The 22,625-nt window shown below is 33.1% G+C and overlaps 1 protein-coding gene across 6 annotated transcripts in view; it reads right to left on the reverse strand.

Moving 5' to 3' along the window:
• Positions 1 to 492: 492 nt before the first annotated feature.
• Positions 493 to 22,625, reverse strand: part of how (held out wings) — a 61,927-nt gene continuing 39,794 nt past the window's right edge. The window contains exons 3-8 of one of the 6 annotated variants that reach the window (XM_053749276.2): positions 11,471 to 11,587; positions 10,792 to 10,932; positions 10,426 to 10,546; positions 8,686 to 9,021; positions 6,227 to 6,342; positions 493 to 3,651 (exon numbers count right to left, since the gene is read on the reverse strand). In XM_053749276.2, the coding sequence (XP_053605251.1) occupies positions 6,266 to 6,342; positions 8,686 to 9,021; positions 10,426 to 10,546; positions 10,792 to 10,932; positions 11,471 to 11,587 (792 nt within the window). In that variant the 3' untranslated portion in view covers positions 493 to 3,651; positions 6,227 to 6,265. Of the gene's footprint in view, positions 3,652 to 4,879; positions 6,343 to 7,067; positions 8,047 to 8,685; positions 9,022 to 10,425; positions 10,547 to 10,791; positions 10,933 to 11,470; positions 11,588 to 22,625 lie in introns of those variants that run through there. The other 5 variants (XM_053749279.2, XM_053749278.2, XM_053749277.2 and 2 more) reach the window with 5 other exon arrangements.

The following is a 22,625-nucleotide window of genomic DNA, read 5'->3' on the forward strand; positions in this document are numbered from 1 at the left end:
TTGCTGGCAAGCAGACTCATAATGAAATGAATGTACCTACTTTTAATACAAAATTACAATTCATAAACAAGAGCGTGTTCCCTTTGCTCCTTCGTGCTCCGTTTTTTTACTGACGAGTAAAAAAATCATATATACGTTGTTCTGAGCATGGAATTAGTAGGTACTACGACGAAGTACCTACTAAATCCATGGTAGGTACACGGAGTACCATACACTAATTCCATGTTGACATGACCGAGGACGTCAAGCTGTTGAGCAATGGTGTAACCCGCTCTAACCGTTACGACCACGCTACGTTGTAGCTCCGTCGCTGTGTTGTTTTCTCGTTAGGAATAAGTAAACAAATTGTGATTTACAAATACCTACTTTGCATTTATAACATATACGCTTCACTAGACACAAAAGACAATCGCAAGGGGGTCACAGGAAATGTAGGTAAACGTACAAGTTTTAGTAGGGCGAGGCAAGGGAATTGGATTAAAAACAACAATGTTACTTTTTAAAATGTTTACTAATACCAAATCATCTTAAACACACATCAAAACAGACATATGCACAATCTCACTTAACTAAAAATATTCTCTATTTTGTTTTTTTTTTGGAAAACAATTCAAGATTTTTTAAATTTCCCATTAATAATAATACTATATTGAAAAAAAAAACATAAATATGTACAAGTTCATTTACGGCCCTCGATTTGCCGTTTAAGGCTTCCATAGCGCAGTGGCGCCCCCGTTAACTTTAATATTTTAGGCAAAAATATTTTAGTTACCTATCGAGTTGTAAAGTAATATAGAGAACTTTATGTTATGTATATCATGTATTTATTAACTCGTATTAAGTATTAAATTGTTTGACTTTTTTAAAGGCTCCATACGCACACACTAGCGCCACCAGCGCCACCACCACAGTTTTATCAATGTATTTGTGAAAAACAAAACAAACAATTTGGTAAAAATCTAACACAAGCGCTAATATACGGGCACGGCATTAATACTGAGCAGATTTTATTATTATTCATCTTATAGACAGAAATATTACTATGGATTGAAAATGCTACCGGGAATAAGTTGTTTCTTATAGATTGCTTTTGTTTGTTATACTTGATTAAAATTAAAAAGATGCGCCACAGAGCTCATAGAGTCGCCTTACTAAGATAAGTACAAATTTATATTAATAAAAACAATTGACATGCCTGTCTGTTGATGGCACAATACATGTTTCAAGAAACAAATTGTTATTGCAGTGAAACATAACAATATTACTAATAATTACTTGCAGACTGTTACTTTGTACATTATTATTATTTCAAGTAAATCACAACTAGAGACAGAACTTTTTTTTGTTACATTTTAATGCTTCGAAGCTTTATGGCATTATTATATAGTTAAATGCTTCGTTTTGTAATTTTATAATAGATTTGTACAAAATTAAGATTTTTTCCAGATATACTTTTCTCAACACAAAATGTGTTGAATTTTTTGAAATATAAACATGGAAAGAAAAATTTCAGAAACGCAGAAAATTTAAGTCATCGATAAAAATAATTTTAATAAACATGTTTGATATCTCTTTCCAAAACTCTTTATTTTCAATTTTATTCTTAAAAACACTTTTAGATCTGATTTTTGCCACTAAAAATTCTATGGCGGGGTTCTATATATTTTTTAAGTTACAGAGAAATCGGGAAAATGTTATTACAAAATTACTCCTAATAATATCTTGTTAACACTACTTGTGATTTCAAAATATAGCCGGTATCTCAAATTAATGCGTTCACATTATGCGCGAGAGACCAAAAGATTTAAGTACTTATTTATGATATTAATCATGGACGGAGTGTCAACAACTTCCAAGAAATACAATAATATCGATGGCAATATAGATGAAAAATAATTTATGCATGTAATGAATAGATCTGATGTGACCGAGTAACTACTTCTTGTAGAATTAATTGATGAATAAAACTTTGAGATTATAACATGAAAAGCACCTAAAATGTATTATAAAAATTTAGTATAAATTGTAGTCTAACCTTATGTTGTAAACATTTTTTTATATATAAAAAAACTATGCAATAGACATTTTATACGAAGTAACGTTATAATCCTTGTAGATTTATTAGTTAATCTCAATATCAGATCTCATATTTGTAAAATATATGCAAAACACATTTTACCTTGAGATTGTTTATAATAAAATATTAATTAGACATAACATTTCTATTGCACTTAACGTTACTTAATGATGATATCGTTATAATAATTGCTTTAAACAATATAATATGTAAGCTATATACATAACACTTACAAATTTTAAGATACAAATGTTGCGGTTTAAAAGCAACAATTGAGATTTAAGGCACTGAGAAAGCTCTTGTAGTTTCATAAGACTGTAAAAAGTCTTACATCTTGAGATATAATATTCCAGAGATTCTCAAAGAGATTTTGTTTTAAGTTCGTTATTTTGTGTATCTATATTAACGTTATAACGTTATCGCAATATTCTAATAATGTTCAACTGTGTGCTTAATATTCTAGAAATCTATTCTGTATATAATATAATGATTAACATAATAGCAATGTTAACAATAATTTAATCTCTTCTAACTTAATTATTAATAAGCAATTAACAGTTTATAGTACCACAGTGGGCGAACATTGTACATAATTAAGGCACTTGGGATGCACAGATATTTATTTTTTCTATAAATATTAAAAACTAAAATATGTAAATACTATAAATATATCCCTAAATGATATAATGAGGTTCATACACCCATTGACCGCATTTCAATGGTCGTAAGGAAGACTTCGATTTAAATTTGAATGAAATATAGCTCTCAAAATTATATTAGTCTTTGGTTTTAATGTTAAATAAATTTATTGCCGAAAATATATTTGTTAGGTCAATGAGTATATGAAGAACAAGCTACATTAGAAATCCAATATCAGTCCAATAAAAAGTTTATGCAATACATTTTCATTGAAATTTTCAATAACAATAGTACTTACTTGACACTGGCATGAGAATACCGCAATCTTGATAATATTTCTGCACACAACATAGCTTCGTATTTATTTTTTTGTACTGATTATTTTTTAATTCACTGATTTATTCAGTAAGTAGCTTTCTGGCCCAAACTTGCATTAAATAGAGACTCTATTACTTCAGAACTCAATCTGATTTAAAGTACTTACTGGCTTATAGGTATATTTTCATACTTCAGATTCAAAAAATGTTTATTTGCACGGCGCTAAAGGTGAAAAAGAAAACTGAAAACATTCTTAACATTGACATCGAAACAGACAAAATAAAAACACAACTGAAACACATTTAGCACCGCGCTTCAGGGGCCTAACAACTCGTGCTAAACACAACACGATAAAGCGACAAAAAAATTACAATAAGTAAATATAGTCGATGGCGTGCGCCATTTAAAGGTTAAATCATGTTATAAACATAACAGGCATATAAATGTTAATAGTTAGACTATTATAATACATAGTATATGTTAACGTGAAAGGCCCAGCAATAGCTACATGGTGGTCGATGGTCCGGTACCGGTTCCGGTTCCGGTGTAGGTGTAAATGTTACGGCAGGGCCGGGCGTTCTCGCTGCTGTTAGTTCCTTGGCGCCGTTAGCACTCACCTAGCCGGGTTAACGAGAAGAAGAAAACAGAATGTTAGTATCGATCATAATGTCTGCTCCGACACGAGTGCCCCAATCGCGAGACGACTATGCTCATTGGCTGCCGCGAGTCCGTTATTCGTAAACGTTATCGGACATTTATCAGAAATTTGTGTCAATTATTTTTTTTAAAGAAGAAATGAACAACGTCTTGGATTTTATTTGGTAATTTGGTGTTGCGATGAAGAAAAATAATGGAAACGTACCTAATTTTTAGTTACAGATAGTGCTAGAAATTGGCTTCGTTGCTTATAAACCGAAATGAAAGGATGAGACAGAGAAATTAAATAATTTCTGATAAAGTCCAAAATTTGCTGTCGATCACAGTAAATCTTTAGTGTGAACGTTTATGAATATCACAAAGGAGAATAAGGAATATGAAATGAAACCGAAGGTATAAAAATAGCCGATTTTAAGTTGCGGGGACCGGCACGACATGCAGCTTAACAAGCGTAAACCGTCAACTCGGATTGACATGACCAGTGTACGGCATTTATCATAAACTATAGAAAATTCTGATAAAACAACTATTAAGGGGAGGCTATCAGGCATTCGCGCCGCGACATTGTGTTCTGTATGGCCCGGTTAATAAATTATTGTAACGGGTACTTACTTCATTAGTTTACGCAGTTAATGGTTGAAAAATGTTAAAATAATTTAGTATGATAATGATAATCTACAATATAGGATTAAATGCCCAATAGTTCCCAAACGAGCGATACTCGACACATCACGTTTTGTCCAACATGCGTCGAAGATCGCTCAAACAAACAAGCATAATATTTTTATCACTTATGTATAACCATAGCACCCAGATGCAAGTATGTAAGTTACTGTCAACACATTGCTTAAATTCAATAATAAACTTGTACATGGCATTCACTTACAGTTTGTTAATAGTCTGTGATAACATTATTCAACGTCATTACATATTTGCATGTTAGTGACTCATATAATATAAATACATAGTTACAGATAATCTGCAAGTTGTGACAATAGCTGTTATGATAGTGCACTTAAAATTATTATTATGTCAACAAACGGGGACTTGGCCTTGTGGAGTTGCGTGTTAGTTGTGTGAGGCTACAACTGACCAATGACTACACGTCATCAACTGTATCGACTTATCTATTAAACAAATTAACACAAATCAACTTTAACCGCGAACGACAATAAAAAAAAAAACTCATAATTTCAGACAAATTTATTGCATGTATATCTTCTGAAAATGCATTTATTTACAATCAACAACTGACACAATATTTTACATAACATCATCGTTTATAATTATATATAACTCATTTTATAAAATTACGAATATAGATTTCTGAACTATAATAATAAAATTGGATAAAAAGAAGCGTGAGAATACGTAACGGGCATGTGCCCGTTACGGCACCCATATGGGTGCCGTATTCAATCCACAAGGACACAAGTGCAAATTACCTTAATACTAACAACTTTCAAATAAGAAAGTAATATAATACTTACCTAAGACAAAATAGAAACAACTAGTTTAAAAAAAAATCATATAAAAATCTTAAATTGACTAAGAAAATGTTGTGATGATAATGAAATGAGAAGTCAAAGGTGGGGCATTTTGTATAATACTGGATCGATGGCACAAATTCTGAAAATGCTCATCCCTTTGACTAATACTGGGCGAAAATCCGGAAAGAAGGACCTCACAACCCGACTATAGCACCTCCGTGGACTTTATTTGGCAACGATCATATTATACTTTAACAATCTCAGCAATAAGGACTAACTTTATCTATCGGACAAAAATTGGAGAAAGCGATCCTTCTTTCCACTAATAAAATAATATAATTTGTAAATGATACCCGAAAAGAACAGAATGACTGTTCGGAGGCACATGTTGTGATTTCTTAAGTAGGAACAGTAATATTGGAAATATCAATACTTTTATTGTGGTAAAATCTAGACATAAAATATTGGAGAAAACGTTTCGTCATAATAATGCCGCGGATCACAACATGTAACAGATCTAAATATCTATCATAAAAAGAAATATAAAAATCACAGTTTTCAAATTATGCAGTGTCGCTTCAGATGCAGTATGAAGTAGCGATGGACATCTTACGTCCTTCCTCTTAATACTCGAGATATAGCTAATAAGTACACAATTAAATAAATATTAAATAAATCAAAATATAAGAGACACAGAGAGACAATTAAGCAGAAGCACTCACGCATACTACAGACGAATATGGTTGCTCCAGGAAATGAAAATCAATTGCAAGTAATACCATTTCCAAATATATAGCTATGACTCAAAACTATGCTCAAATGTAAATTAAATTGAACGCAATTTGAGATTCATTGATGACGTAAGTTTTAGGTCATAGGCGTCGGCATACAAAAAAAGTGAATACGTACTGGAAATACCATTTAATAAAACGAAATCCATATTCACTACGAGGGTTTTTGTATGCTTACGATTCACACAACATATCAAGTCTACAGTGCAAGCAAACTTATTCATCTTATGCATGCGTGCGCGCGCGCTTCTCACCTTGTGAACAAAATGGCGGCGTGAGAGCAAAATGGCGAATTAGGGCGCCGGCAAAGCTGTGCGCTGGTAAGGGTGCTCCCGCACTTGCGTGAGCCGACCCGCCCTCCTCACCACACCTAACGGCATACTCATATTAATCTGTGTCTTGGACAGAACATACTTTAAACCTCCAATCAACACTGAGGCACCCAGCCCCACTGGCTTTCAAAACAATAAAATTACGCTGTTCACTAGTGAGAAACTGTGGCCCTGGGACTACATACTGCTTAAATGCTGCAAATATGTTTAATCTCATTTAACCAATAAAAGCTCTGAGTTTTCTGCGCTTACAATATCAAATACCTAGTTATTTGCCGCTGCCGACGTCCTCAATTTAATATAATACTACGAAAAGAAAAATACGGCAGCGACACTAACTTCTATAATTACTCTATGGCCTAAAGTTACCTATGATATTGCTTTGGAAATAATAACAAAATAAAATATTTCACCCTCGAACAGAAAGCCCGGCCGAGGTACAGGTAATGTCTGGCTTTAATTTCATTTTAAATAAATTGACTCTACAGTGTTAACTGTGGTTTAATAAACCTAAAAAATAATAATTATATGAATATATTTTTTATAAAGCTCACTCTTTTCTAACCTATCTAAAGATCTTTTAAAGATAAAAATAATACTTATCCTATGGTATGTTTATAAACATAATATGGCTATTAAATTAATAAATTATGTAAAAATTGTAACAATAACATAAAAATACGTTTATCTCGTAATATTTTTGTTACAATATTTAAAATATTTTATAACCGCCTAGAATGTTCCGCAAATTTGATCGTTAAGTGTTGTTAATTTATAGTTAAGTGTAAGTTGTTGGTTTTTTAATTAAGTTCAAATTGTATTTGGTCCCTTTTGCTTGTAATCGCTGAATAGAAGAAGGTAAATAGTTTCTATGTTCAGAGATTTTGTGTTGTTAATAAAAGAATAAAATCGTTATTCACATATTATGGTGTGCTGACTGGAAATCTAGACTAATAATATGGAAATGATAACGATCATGCAAGATGGTGGATATCTATAGTCACCTAAGTGATGCAATTTTTGTATTTATGAATTTTGAATCTTCTACAAAAATGTTAATTTATTAGTTGTGTTACAAGCAAGGGTTATAACAAGAACTATAAGACGATGGATCTAGCTATCATCGAAAGAAGTCTGTGACGATATAGGTAAATAAATATGCAAGTATGGATATATATATATATATATATAAAACTATGTCTTTGTATACGAAATTCGGTAACTTAAGGAGTCATATATCATATTGGCAGTTCCATTAATATTAAATTAAATATTTTAAACAATAATGCTTAACTGCCATCAAACCTAATACGAGGCAACGACAATATTATAATATTTTGTAAATAATATTATGCAAGATTAAATTATTAAATAAATATTATGATAAATCTGTACGTAATAAATTATATCTTTGATTGTTCGAAAACAAAATATACTTTTATGAAACTGTACAAACAGTCGCAGAAGAAAAAAAACAATGTTCGTAAAAAAATTAAGAAAAGTTCGTAGGTACACATCGATTTACTAATCTAACCGTACTTAAAACAATACATCTTAATCTAGTAATATGATGGCTTTATTATGACTGTATATATGCGTCCTGTAAAAGGTAAGAAGCGTATTCAAGTATCAAGGACGGTTATAGTGATGCGGCGGATACGGCGAGTGTTGCAGTCTGTCGTATCTTAATGTTGGCAGATGGTGCGGCCATTGTCAAAAGCCAGCAAGTAGATACCTCGACGCTGCAAACCCCATTAAAATATTTATTTCACACACAGCTAAAATATACTCTACACCATGTGTTAAAATAATTGCATTAGTCTTGTTAGTGTCGCGATCACGCGTCCGATATTTCTTTTTTCATTTGACGAAATTGTGTCATTGCTTTACGATGACGTGAGACGTTTCATTAATTTTTATTTAGAGGGCTTGAAGTAAATATTGAAGGCAAGAAAAGCTAAGTCTAGTTTTAAATAACAACCGATGTGAACGTAAATGAGACATGCATTTCGAATAGAGTATTAGGCCTGAATATAAGAACATGCGGTTATAGCAAACTCTTAGATATAGTTCAAAGTGTACGGTTAACAATTTTAAGTCTCAATTCAATCTATTTCATTAAATTTGCTAGAATAATTTCATACCTAAGTTCAAACGACTTACAAATCGAGTCTACATACCGTATATACCCGGTACCGTGTATATAGTTAGTAAGTATAATCTAGGTTCGATGTTTGATAACACCTTGGCTTCTCGGTTATTAACCTACAAAAAAGTAGGCCATCAGCTACTCTCGCACGAAATTACAGTCTCGCGATAAAGTTAGCTAAATGAAGATGTTATCAAGTATCGAATCGGAGATCAACGGGCGAACAACCCACCCGTATGGTCGGCGGCGGCGTACTCGGCGGTGAGCAGCGGGTTGGCGGCGGCGGTGAGCGCGGCGTAGTTGGCGTACTCGGCGTACGGCGACGCGTAGATAAGCTGGTGAGCGGGCTCCGCGGGCGACAGCAAGCCGGCCGCCGCGCCGCCCGAGCCGTTGAGCGCGCCCGGGCCCGACATGCGCGGCGACAGGATCAGCGGCGCGCCCAGCGGCGCCGGCGTGCGCAGCGCCACGCCGCCCACGCCCGCCACGCCGCCGCCCGGTGCCAGCAGCCGCTGCGTTTCGGCGGCAGCGGCCGCCACCCGACGCCATTCCTCTTCGGCTGTGAAGTCCACTTCGTTGTATCAATTTTTGGGATCTTTATACTTCCCGATTTTTAATAATAACCCAAAACGTGATCCCGCGTCCTCGTTGAGACAAATTCGCGATGCGACACGGTAATGGTCACATTGTAAATTTTTAAAACAACTATCTATTAGAGGTATTAACGATTGTAATCTATGAAAGGATGTCCGTCCATTTGATATTTTCGTATCGCGTCATTTTGTCTCCGAGGACAACGCCTAATAGTAGGAGGATGAAAGAGACAAAGATGATGAAGAAGATTGATCCAAATCCCAATAATAAATAAAGTGATGAGATAGATACTTTTCCCATTTACATGATAAGGAACGTAGTGATAAGATACAAAAATCATCAAAAATCTAACATGAATGAAACACACAAATAGAATCCCATGTTAATGCAAAACATGTGCCAACCCAAGGAATAACATGTACAATACTTCATGCACCTGTAATTACGCAGGCGGACTTGCTCATCGAACCGAAACATCATTATATTTAGGTCAGTGGAGGAAAACGTCTAGACAGCGCGACATTAACATTTATGTTATTTCGAACGTTTATTACAAATACCAAAATACTTCTCATATCGAATCGTAGGAATCTCAAATTTGTTATAGGAAATTCGGATTTACTCCCAATAAACTTTTCCAGTGTAAAATGTATTCTGGTAAAAGAAAACATCGTAAGGAAACGCAAATAGGTACTAAATTTATAGGAAAACATCGTGAAGAAACTCAATGCAGCTGCTCGTGTCAAAAGATAGACAAAATAACTCCATATTCATTCTAAAGCAATTGCTGAGAATGTTCACACAAAACCGACGAGAGTCGATTTAATGAGGGAGAGAGAAATAACATCAGAAGTGGGAGTAATGTAATCACCCCATGTTAATAGTTAACAACCGTAACATGCCGCAAATCCATGAGTTAGTCATCTCGTCGACGTCACACTGACTCATCACCAGAAACAATTCATTGGCATAGTGCTTAACACAAAATGAACCATTGTAAAAACACACTAAAGTTTTGTATATGCAATCATGATCGTTATGATTTTCCATACTTTATACATAATAACCTTGAACTAATTAGAAATAACAAACGCGCGATCTTGGCTAACATTTGTCACTCACAAGTGTAATAATTTTGTGCAATATTACTGAAATGGAAGTGATGTAACTTGACACATGTAAAAATAATCCAGCTATTGAAAACAAGCAAGAAAAAGCTATAGTAAGATTCGCGTTCGTGAACTTGAACAGAAACTACGCTGAGTCATACAGGAAATATCTAAATAAATGTGAATAAAACATGAACCAAGATTGACTAAATCTCAAAATATTAGTAGACCTTAATATATTTGTTAGTGACAAAACATGAATGCGACCATACTTATGAGGCACTGACCGTTGACTGGCATGACAGCCTTCGCGCTTGAATCGCGATATGTGCCATTTATAATGGCTAGTTCCATTAACTGACGCTTTTTCAGCTCATCCTCTCCATCTGCTTGCTGAAATTGTACAGAAATGTCTAATAAATAACACACTTTATTATTTTAGCATATAAACATAAGACCAGAAATTCATATTAATTTAATCCGTTATAAGTATTAAAAGCTATCAAATATATATATACGAATCAGTAATATACGAACGTACCTCCAGGAAAAATAAAGGTTAAGCAAGTTACAAAAAAATGTTGCTTGTAAGTTACAATACAATTTTTGGTTACAATCAAAATGCAAGTCACACTTACAGGTATAAGAAGACGTCTGACTTCGTCCACAGCCCTGGCGAGTTTTATCTTAGCTCTGTTTTCTGTGTCTTCCACTGTGAGTAGGACGTGCAAGTCATCAGCCAGATGTTCCCAATTTGGCTTACCCCTGTTCGCATCTTCCTGAAATGTGTTTAACAAATAAATGTATGAAATGTAGGATTTGGGTCAAAATAACGCTTATAATTAGCGAAATTAATAAATATATTGAAGTTCGATAAATGATCATCAAATATCCTATTGTGTTACAATGGGACATTTCATAAAGGATTATTTGAGGATATGTTAAAACGTGATTGAGAAAATCTTTGAAACAACTACACCTGAGATATATAATTAATAAATTTTGAATATGCAATATTTAAAGGTAGTTGTTTTAAAAGATTTTTTAAGTAGAAAGAGATGATAACTTTGGGGATGTAAATATCAATAAACTTGTCTTATCAGATACCTGTGAGAGTATTCCTTTCCACTTCAAATTTAACATTAAATAAGCAATAATTAATAATAATGATTTTAGACATAGCTACAAAGAAACTATAAAAAATGCTAATATACCAAGTATCCTCATATTATTCGTGAAGCTGCATGAAACGAAAAAGAAAACACGTTCAGTTTCAGTCACAAACAGAATGTTGAAACAACTATGATTACACCGTACCTTTTTCTTGTCCCTCATTGATCCTTTGCCTCGGACCATAATTTTACATCCTGTTTCTTGCTCCAACTGTTTAGCTGTCATGCCTCTGGGACCTAGAATCCTTCCCACGAAGTTGAACTATAACGAAAGAATGATTTTCTGGTTAGATTTATTGACCAATTTGACAACACATAACGAGTAGTCGTGCCAGCGCTGTCATTTTCTTGTGGAAATTAGTGTCTTTATGAAATATTTGTTAAGTTTTATGTTTATGACTGAAAAGATAAAAGACATGTGATGTTTAAAACATATTTAGTGACGCGCTAATAAATTTTGTCAAAGCTAAATACATACAATACATACAAGACGTACTTGAATTTAACGACGTTTTTGATAGTATCTTATTCATCATCGCATGCATCGCATTCGGCACAAGTTCATCGATTTTGCCAGTAGATCAGTTTGTAATAATGTGCGTTGGGTATTAAAATGTAAAGACGTAACTAGATTCTAAGGAATGGCCTTAATTCAAATCAGAAGACGCACACAACAACACGTAATGGCATTAGCTGGGAGATTAATTACTCGGTTCGCTTCACATAAACCATATTTCCTGTGCACGTATGTGTACATGTACACACATTATGTTTAACCTCAATTCCTAAGCTTCAAAGCGTTGGTCAGCCCGATCTATATGAACTGTGAACCAGTATCATTCCATCGTCTTCGAAGCTAGAAATGGACCAGTTGGCATTGAGCCAGTTGCAGATATTTAACAATTCTTTTTTAAGGGACATCGGAATCGGGAAAACGTGCGTTCGACTGACTTTTCAAACTAATAAATAATATGTAAAAATGTAGGCTAGAAATTAGTCACATGTGTCACGCATAATTGTTTCGCGTGACAGCGTGTAAATTGCTTGGCGAAGGTATTGGATGTGACTGATAGGTGTGCTCGAGGGAAGATACCGTGACGTCAGTACCAAAAATGTTGTACAAAGTGAATATCTGCCGAAAGCCGTAAATCTGTAGTCGGTAAAGTATCAATAGTACGTAAGTACAAAGGTTTTTTGAAAAATATATGTAGCTTTAAAATATGGGTTCTATTATAAATAAATGTAAACATATATATAAAAATTAAACCTATAAAGGTAATCAATACAAGTATCAGATCATACTATAAACATATATAGAAGAAGTTATAGTAACATGGAGATTACATTTAATACAATTAAGAAAGAGTATTCCGTTGAGAGAATTACTTTCAGTAATAACTTTGAAATCGTGCTGCAGTAATAGATTCATTACTTCCAAAGTAACAATACATAATGTGGCCCAGTGAGAAGTACAAGACGCGGAAATAACTCCTAACGAGTCCCAGACAGCATTCATTATCCGATGCGGTCCAGCGACTGTGACTGTGATAGACGACGAATTGTAAATCAACATGTAACAATCGGATCAAAATTCGACGCCCTGATCCATATCTCATGCGAATGAAATAAATCAATCAAGCACAAACCTTTGGTACATAAGACATATCAATGAAATAATTTACATAATATATTTTTAAGTAAATATGTAAAACTGCAGCATAATATAATAATATATATAAATAGAATTATAACTTATTGCGTTTTGTATTTGGTTGTGTTTGTTGACTTGGTAGTTTCATCAGAAAGAGCCCTTTACAACTATTTATACGACCGCGGTTTCATCATAAAATCGTAGCTGTAATTCCAAAGCGGAGGGCAGTCTCCACTACTTAGTGGTTCGCCGCAAAACGACTAGCCTGTGAAGACTTTCTTTACATTCCGACCACTAAAGTCCTCCACTAAAGCTCATAAAATCTAGCATTTTCGTTTGAAATTTGTTTGTTTGTTTTTTTATATATATAAAATCTGGTCACTAGTGAATTGACTAGTCAGAATAAACTGGGCTACACTATATAAATAAACTATATAAATATCTGTAAAACAAAAGAAAACGTAACTTATGAGGCAGTTATTTATGCCTTATTTGTTAAAACAAGTTTACTCTCTAAAATGTTAATATACATTATACAAGTATAAGGATTAATGAATAATGTATTGTCAAAATCCAATTTTGCATGCTACATATCAATTCAACCTTACGTTCCATTATTTGCTTCATACATTTTGCTTTTGAAAGTGTCAACATCCGTCAGGTAAATAAACAGAAGACAAATGAGGCATCAACTTTTAGCAGTCTTCGAAGATCTTTGAACTTCCATGTTATTTTTAACTTTTAGCCCCAGACGATCCTTGACTACCAAGATCATAATTAAAATAAAATACAGGTGTGTTAATATATTTTGAACAGTTAGTAAAATGGGCATTGTATAAAATATTTATTAAGTTAAACGTGTGTAATATGAATTAGCATATACAACCTACGTGTTCCGTAATGTGGTGTGGCTTTGACACAGTCCGTTTCTCAGGAATTCTAAGTACATCGGTATAACAATAACTGTCTGCGATATCTACTAATATTCCGCGTAGACAATTGAGGTATTCCTTGCTAGTGGTTGGCCGGACGTTACAGTATGACATGTCGAAATGCCGCGCGACTTGGCCGCCTGCCCACAGTGCATTTCCTTCGTTTAGATACATTTTTTTGACAGAACCCATCTGTTTTTCGCATGTTTTTTATCGTTTTTCTCCTCCGTTTTAACGTATACGTTTATATTTAGTTAGTGAGACAAACGGTCTATCAACGGGTTTTTATATGACATCATTTCTAAATAATCTATTTGTATGGTTCGTGATGTGAGAGGTATGTACTTTGTTTTGTTTGATTTAACATAAAAAAATATAGATAGTATTACTGATTCCAAGTAATGGAACAAGCAAGAAAGAAGAAGAAGATTTCACGATTACGATTAAAACTACAAAAAACATTTCAAAGTTTTAAAATAATAGTAACCTGAGCATGCATCCGAAATTTCACAATATACAATAGTAAGATGAATTTAAAATGCAGTTACTTAAGGGATTCATTTAGGGATCATTGTTGAAAATAAATAAACGCGGGAATAGATATAATAGATTTTACTAATATATGTTATTAATATTTTGTTAATATAAGTCAACCAATAAAAACTAAACTTAAACTGACAAAAAAAAAAAATTAAACCTAAATAAACTACCTGCTTGTATTAGTTTCTCAACTAGTATCAATATATAAAATATCAGATTGTGATATGATACTGCAACTACCAACCTTTTATCATAGATTATTTCTTACATCGTTACGGTTATTTAGGATCAAATGCACATAAATATACAGTAAGCAAGCATTCTTGATTAATTACATAGGTTTTAGTCATAGATTGAATTATTAGTAACAGAGTGGAATCAATATGGACAAGTTAAATTTAAAATGTGCTTACAAGTTTTAACATTTTCATTGCTGGATTTTCCAAATCATTTTAAACCCTTCCGGAGCGTTAGAACCAAGATGATAAATGACCAAGTCGCTAAAGAACTTCTAGCAAACCAATCTATAAATCTAAATTAAAAATAAACGCGACAGGCGTTTTGTGTGCGAGTTGTATGCACTTTCCATACACACGCTACATTATGGGCAAAGCAGATTCAATTGAAATACTAATCAAATTAGCCACACTTCTCCATCATTGTACTGTGACCCAGTTACAATTCAATGTTTATTAAATTTGTATCTAAGATCTCTACATTTATATTATCGTCACTGCATTTTTTGCCTTCTGTGTCTAGATCAACCATGACCAAAAAATGCCATTTAACTAAGTACTAATATTGCATAAAAAGTGTTTTTCATCACTCGAATTGTGTTATCCCTTAGGCATTTAAAAACGTCTGCAATCTGCGAGAAAATTAACGTAATCGATTACAAAACCGAACATCGATTTGTTTAAGACAAAGACGAGGAAATTGTTTACATTGGAACAATCGGTTCTATGTGGGAATTTGTCCGTAGGTGCATCTACAATACTGACCAATAGTGAGCCAGCGCATTACGCCTAGCTAAAGATAACTATGTTTAGATTAGGTACTATAATACTAGGTATCTGACTTCCGGTGAAGGAAAACATCGTGAGGAAACCTGCACACCGGTCGGTTATTATTAACTTTTGTGTGAAATGGAGAAGGCAATGGCCACTCCATTAATAATGCCAAAAAAGTTGTTGTGTGTGTTTCATTTCACGTAATGACCACGACCCTCAGCCATGAGGAATACGACTATGAAGAAGAAGATATCTGACTTACCTATCTGATCTTATAAATTAATTGATTATAAAGTACAGTTGGAATTCTATAATTTCTTTAATTTGTAGTTACATTTGTAACACGTACTAAATATTCAAAGCACTAAATAAAATGATTATTATCGTATGATCGGATTTACTTGAATTAAAATAAGTAATTCAGATGCCTAACTTAGATGAATAATACTTGTAAATATAATAAATTATTACTACCATAAATTGTGCTGTTGTTATATTCAAATGTATGTAGTAAATATTAAGTATTAGTCAAATAACAATAGGACGTGTAAAAGTAGTTACAATCGTACAATTTTTATAATATTAAAATTAAGTGGGAAGTACGAGTAATTATGTAATGTAATGCAATACTTTTTTCAATGTATAATTCGTTTCCTATAGAACCATAACAACAGGGAAAATATATACCTACTTTAGAAACAGTCGAACAATGAAACTATTGGTTTTATCAACACAAAGTCAACTTTCATCCATCAAACCCCGGAAATATTAGTTATTGTGACATTGCACTCCGATGCACAATAGTCCAGGTTAGAAATGTGTACTTTGTGCATTTAAATGGTAGTGGTTTTGTGGGATAATTAGGTGTTGAGTTGTAACCACGTAGTTTGCAACCACAAAGACCTGCAAGTTAGGAAGTAAAGGAAAAATTGTAAAACATAAATAATGTAATAATTTTACCTACACTACAGAGTATATAAAGTAACTGTTGATAATAAAACTGCAGCTAAATTAACATAAATGGTTGTGCAACAAATAAATAGGAGGCACTAAATTTATCACATGCTCCGAGCAGTGTAACATCTTTTAAATTAACGAATATATTAATAGTCTAAATTAACACTAACACATAATTAGTTGTATAAACACACACATATGATACTGCTTTTGTTACGGGTTGAAACATGTGCAAAATGCACGTATTTATAACAGTGGTTTATTCAATGCAATATGATTGTTTAGAGATACGGACGAAAAGCTTTTGTTAACTTGCTAATAAATCAGTCAGGCAATCTGAAATTGGAAACCCCAGTTTATACTGAGATCAACAGGAAAGTAAGTAGTGGACATAAACTGTATGATTCTCCGCTTTATCCCCGACGAAAAAGCGAGATATGTCTCGTTTTTCAATAGGTACACATAACTTTAAAAGAAACTTCTAGAAAATCATGATCAAACAGTAGAAAAAGAAATAATAAAGAATTTAATATTGTTCGTGTAACTAGCTTCATCTATTGATAAAGCTAGTTACACGACCTAGTTATGGCTTAGATTTTCTGTTAAACTTTAGTGTTTGCTGAAGTCTTCAAGAGCTTTGTCATTATTGAATGCAACGAATTTGGGTCACTGAATAAATAATGCTCGATTTCATAATAATTATTACCAAATTTACAACCTAATTTGGAAAATGTGCAAAATAAATTAAAATATAAGATTTTTGAATTGAACTGAATCGATCGAGTGAAGTTGGCCAATTTAAATTTACCTCTACTCTACACATGGAGTGGTTCTCCATAAATATCAGAATCTAATAAATGTTGTTCATTTAGGTCAATACTATACGAGTGATTTATAATAAGACTTTAGGGCTGGAGTACTAGTTGGTTTTGTAACACAAATTTTACTCCGCAACATTACATACAGTTATAACAAAATTAAATACAGTTTATTGAAATCGTTCATTTATTTTAATTTTATTGTACCTATTAGTATTGACATCGTCAAAGTCGCAAGAAGACGCTGGATGCATACTGCTTTCAATCGGTCTTTGTGGAAGTCTTTGGGAGAGGCCCATGTCCACCAGTGGACTTCTTGTAGTGGAGATGATGATGATTATACTAGTTTTAGAATAGTTATAACGAGTAGGTATTCGGTCCACTAGACACAATGACACAATAGACTTAGAAGCTAATATGGACGTAAACAAAGCTCATATTCTGAGATGAACTATTGACCGACACTGATTGCCCGTCATTAGGTTTTATACCTGCATCATTTGCAGTAGGCATGGGAACGCAATATACTGCAAGCGCAGAAAACAAATCTTTTCGATCAAGTCTAGCTTTTCTAGATGCAAATTGTCAGTTTCTGAACCATTGTTATATTGCTAATTCCCGTCTATACTATTAATCTCATTGCATCCAGTTGCCCCTAAATGGGTTCATTAGATTTTTTCCCAGTAGTCCTATGGGATAAGTGGCTCTTCAAACTTATATGCCTACACAAAATAGACTTTGTGCATAGATACTGATCCTGGATATCCAAGAAATCGATTGTGCTGACGTTCAAGATCGCTTCTCAATGATTGTTCAAAAGTAAAAATTGTTCAAAACACGTTACAAACTTCGTTGAAGCAATTACGTGCGCTACTGGAGCGCTTTTGCAAAAGGCTTTATATCTATATTCTCATTGATTTCGCGATGTAGGCGGGCGGCACAATCCTATATTGCAATTGATTGATGGTTTAATTCGATCGTAATTGTCGTACTCGATTGGTCACGACGTGCGATACCGCCGCGGGCTTTATGCTCCAGAGATAAAGTCAAGTCTTTAAGTTACTAATTATTAAAATCAAACATATTTAACTAAGTAGTAAATAGATTGGAACTAAGTACGATAGAAAATAAACTGTAATTCTAATTCAAAATCATATTACATTAAACCGTAACGGAAACGTTACGGTTTAATATAATATGATTTTGATGCGATTTAAGTCGCCTGAAGGCATACTATAATAATAGTATGCCTTCAGGGACTTAGAATCTGACACGAGTGTTAGTAATTACAAAAAAGGACACACTCGAAAAGTAGTAAGTACATACATATAGTTCTGTATCTGGTGTGGTTACGTATTCCGTATGTAATAATACATTTTAAAAAGAACAATTTTGTCTTTAAAAATTTAACTATCCAATCCATGTATCCATATTACAAGTCAAGCGAATAGGGACGTATTATATTCATCCCACAAAAAAGGAACAAATCCAGTGGGAAATGCACGCGAACTGAGCCACGGGCAGAAGGTAGAAGACAATAAAAAAAAGGTAGTATTTTCCAATCAGTCGCAAAACTCGGTATAATTTCATCAGGCACGTCATAATTTTTTGCTTGGGTTGACTTAGAGCTATTTATTACTTGACAACATTATTAAAATCTTACATGATAAATAGATACAACAAACAATAATCACCATTATACAATGAATTTGCTCTATAAATCATACACCTACTTAATCTAATGATTTAATATGGCAAGATAAATTCACACTAGGCTTAGAAGTGCGAGTCGACTGGCTTACAAATCCTAGTAGTTGATTTAAGAATTAAAAGCCTTACAATAATTTCGTTAATAACAGAAGTAATAAACCAGAAATTATGACAGTTCGAGAACTGAAAAATCGTTAAAAGTGAAAATTAAGTATTATTTAGATAATTATTTTATTTTGTTATTTAGATAAGTCATTACTTTAATCTACAACATTTTACATCGCAAATTTCGTTTCAGCTTTATAAACTTTCTCACTTGCACACTAGCTCAATTGAAACTAATGACGTTGGAACTTAGTCTACTGCTACCTAGTTTGTGAGAATAGACACGAATTGTACTTTATGAGAATATAATGATGCTATTATTAATGTTTTTCATATAATTGTGAGATGTCTATATAATAAACAAGGTCCGGAAAACAGAAATAAGATTTTAAAAATGTAATTTTTAATTCTATTCCTAACGTCAATTATTATAATAGTGATCAGAAAGATACTCAATTGAAATATCTAAAATTAGTAATTTCAAATAAACAAGATATTTAAAATGTGTACAATCGAAAGCATTTAAGATAAATCATTTCTACATAGATGTGATGGTGAATTGCGTGCAACCAAATGAAAACTATGCGTTAGTTAGGGGAGTGATAGTGATATAGGTATTTGTTTTGATTTATATTTGATTTGTGCGATGCGATTTGTGTCTTTAGCGTAGGTACTGGCTGCTAATAGAAACTGACTAAAGGTAGCTTATCCACAATAAGAACTGGTTCATATAAGATAATAGTTATAATGACATTAACGCATATTTTGCTGCCCTTTCGTCCGCTTACGAACTGAATAGAAACTTGACTTTTTACTAAGTATAATTTTTCCATAGCATAAGGGCTAACAGCAAATAGTAAATAATCCTGCAGATAAAGTGACTAAGAGCAGTAACAAGAAATGTTGGAACATTAGACTTCGGAGCGGGTCGCGACCCGTGACCTGCAGCGGAGCGCGACCAATCGCCGGCCTCATTACCGCACCCAGGCTAAATGCACTTATCAGTATCCTGGCTCTCATGTAGCTATGAATGATTATAATGGTTGAAAGTCATGATTAGGGAATAAAGACAAGACACTCCATGAATCATCTATAGTCTTCGTTATAGACTAGTAGACTCTAGAATATCTGATATTAAATTTTTGTACAGGATTTTTTAAATTAATTTTTGATCAAGAACTTCTTTGGGTCGCTGAGCTTGCGAAGTATGTACCTAAATAAATTTATGTAGAATCATATCTTCTTAATTATATAATTCATCAAAACATTATTAAAATACAATGGTTGTGACGAATCCTTCAGGCAATATATTAATAAACTATATAACAAGAACAAAATACTCCCTTTTATATCACAAAGTATCATAAAAAATCACTCGTCCCCAACGTTAGTGAACGATTTGCTCGCATATGTGACCTGTGACCTTTCAGTCGGCAGGACCAGTCCAATAAACCTCATTATTGCAGCGCGGGCGCCGCGTGCGCCTTGGATAATACTGCCAGTGAGAAAACAGATGCTATTCGATAAATAAATGGTATTGATAAAAATAAATAAACGAATCAAATAATAGCCCTTGAACGACTATTATAATTCAGTTCATTGAAGAAACATCAAAATTAAACTCTGACAAATGAAAATATAAATTATGTCAATCAAAAATACAGTCAATATGGCATGAAACTTGTATAGCATTATGTATGTATGTACTTATATAATTAAATTTCAATTTAATATTTCTACATTTACAAAAAAAATCTATTTGCATAATGATTTGTAAATTGACAATGCTCAATTTGAAATTACATATGTTATTACAATACGTACTCGCAAGCGCGTTTACAAGAACAATATACTCAGGAGGTTTTAAACGCATAAATAATGGTAATGAGCATTCATAACAAAACCCCAGAACATAAACACAAATGTCAGTACTGAATTAAATTTTCTGATGATGAAAAAGCAAATTAAAATTGTAATTTCCATTACAGAAGGTTTAGATTAAATAAAACATGATGCCACATACATTGTTCTGTCATCGTCTTACGACTTCTATATATTAAAAAGAAGACATAGAAATAAAAAGTATAATATTCAAAGTATAATAGTCAGAAGTAATTACTTTAATCAATATAGACATAAACACTTCTAGTATTGATAACAATCATAAATATATGAATAAAGATCTAGAAGTTAGCAACAAAGCCTAAGATGAAACATCTAAAATCACACGTCAGACCCAAACAGCTGCTGCACCAACTTCATTTGTTTAATCTTTTTGGAAAACATTCGCGAGCTTTTACTAATGTTTGCACAGGAGAATGATATAGCACACGCTGGTACGACCAGACATGTTATTGCTCAAACAATCTGGTGCCTACTGAAACCCTGAAAACTGTTTAACGTTTAATAAAATCCAGTAATAGGCATTTTATGGCGCTGATTAAAGTTTCACAGTTCGGAAATCATCATATTCTTGGAATGGACATTCAATCTTTATATGTGAAAGTGTCCATTAGAAAAGATAAGTTTATGTAGGTGAGAGTTGTGATCCGTTGTGTTTTGTTTATTTCTCGTATAAATAGAATTTCTATAATTCAAAAAGTACCAATAAAATTTTCCGCCACGTGTTCTCTCAGTTTTTATGTAATATTTTTTAGAATCATATGTATGTATACAATATAAAAGAAAACAACTATATGTGATATTTAAAGCCAACATAAATATGAATAGGAATTTTTCATTGGACATTACACTCTATTAGCTCGTACCATATTTAGCCGTAATTATGTCAACATCAATACAAATCTGAATGAGTGTATAGAATTATACCAATACTATAACATTACTGGCAAAAAAAGAATGCTCTTAAATACATGATGTCAAGCAAGCACCTCGTGACGTATAAAAAGTTGAAGCAGCGGTGTCTACGGATATGGCAGGATTTAATAACGCCTCTGGCCTTATATGGCGAGAATGTATTCCAAAAGTCCAACCTATGCGAGTGACGAAGCAACATGCTGTGACATTCCTTATTCTCAGTACATCAGAAGGTTCATCGTTTCTATTCAAATTGTATATTTTAATAATAACTCTTATATTTATGACAAAGTTGATATCGTATCAAAAGTTCAAATCACAGTTAAGGTCTATTATAGAAATCATTAAATACAAATACTAGTTTGATTTTACTAAGTTCCGATCATCTAAATTGAGGTAAATCAAGTATAATATGTTGATATAAAATTTATTACATACTACTGTTGCATATATGCTTAACCGCAATTAACACAGATCAAAGACAGGCCGGCTTTGCATATAAATGGGTCAATTAGATCATCATTTCATAGTTCAAATACTAACTTTAGATGCAGCATCTACAACTACAAACTAAGATAAATAATAAAAAATCTCAATTGTTATAAATAAACAAGTATTGTACCATATGTAATACTTTCTTCGTCTGGCTTTATATGATAAATCAGCTTAAGGATAAGTTGGTGCGACTAGACCTGACTAAAAGCGCAAGTTAACAAGCCACGATGAAACCACTGCCATCTGTGACAGTCGTCGGGCATGT

The sequence above is a fragment of the Plodia interpunctella genome, chromosome 9, assembly GCF_027563975.2.
Source record: "Plodia interpunctella isolate USDA-ARS_2022_Savannah chromosome 9, ilPloInte3.2, whole genome shotgun sequence".
Taxonomy (NCBI): Eukaryota; Metazoa; Arthropoda; class Insecta; order Lepidoptera; family Pyralidae; genus Plodia; species Plodia interpunctella.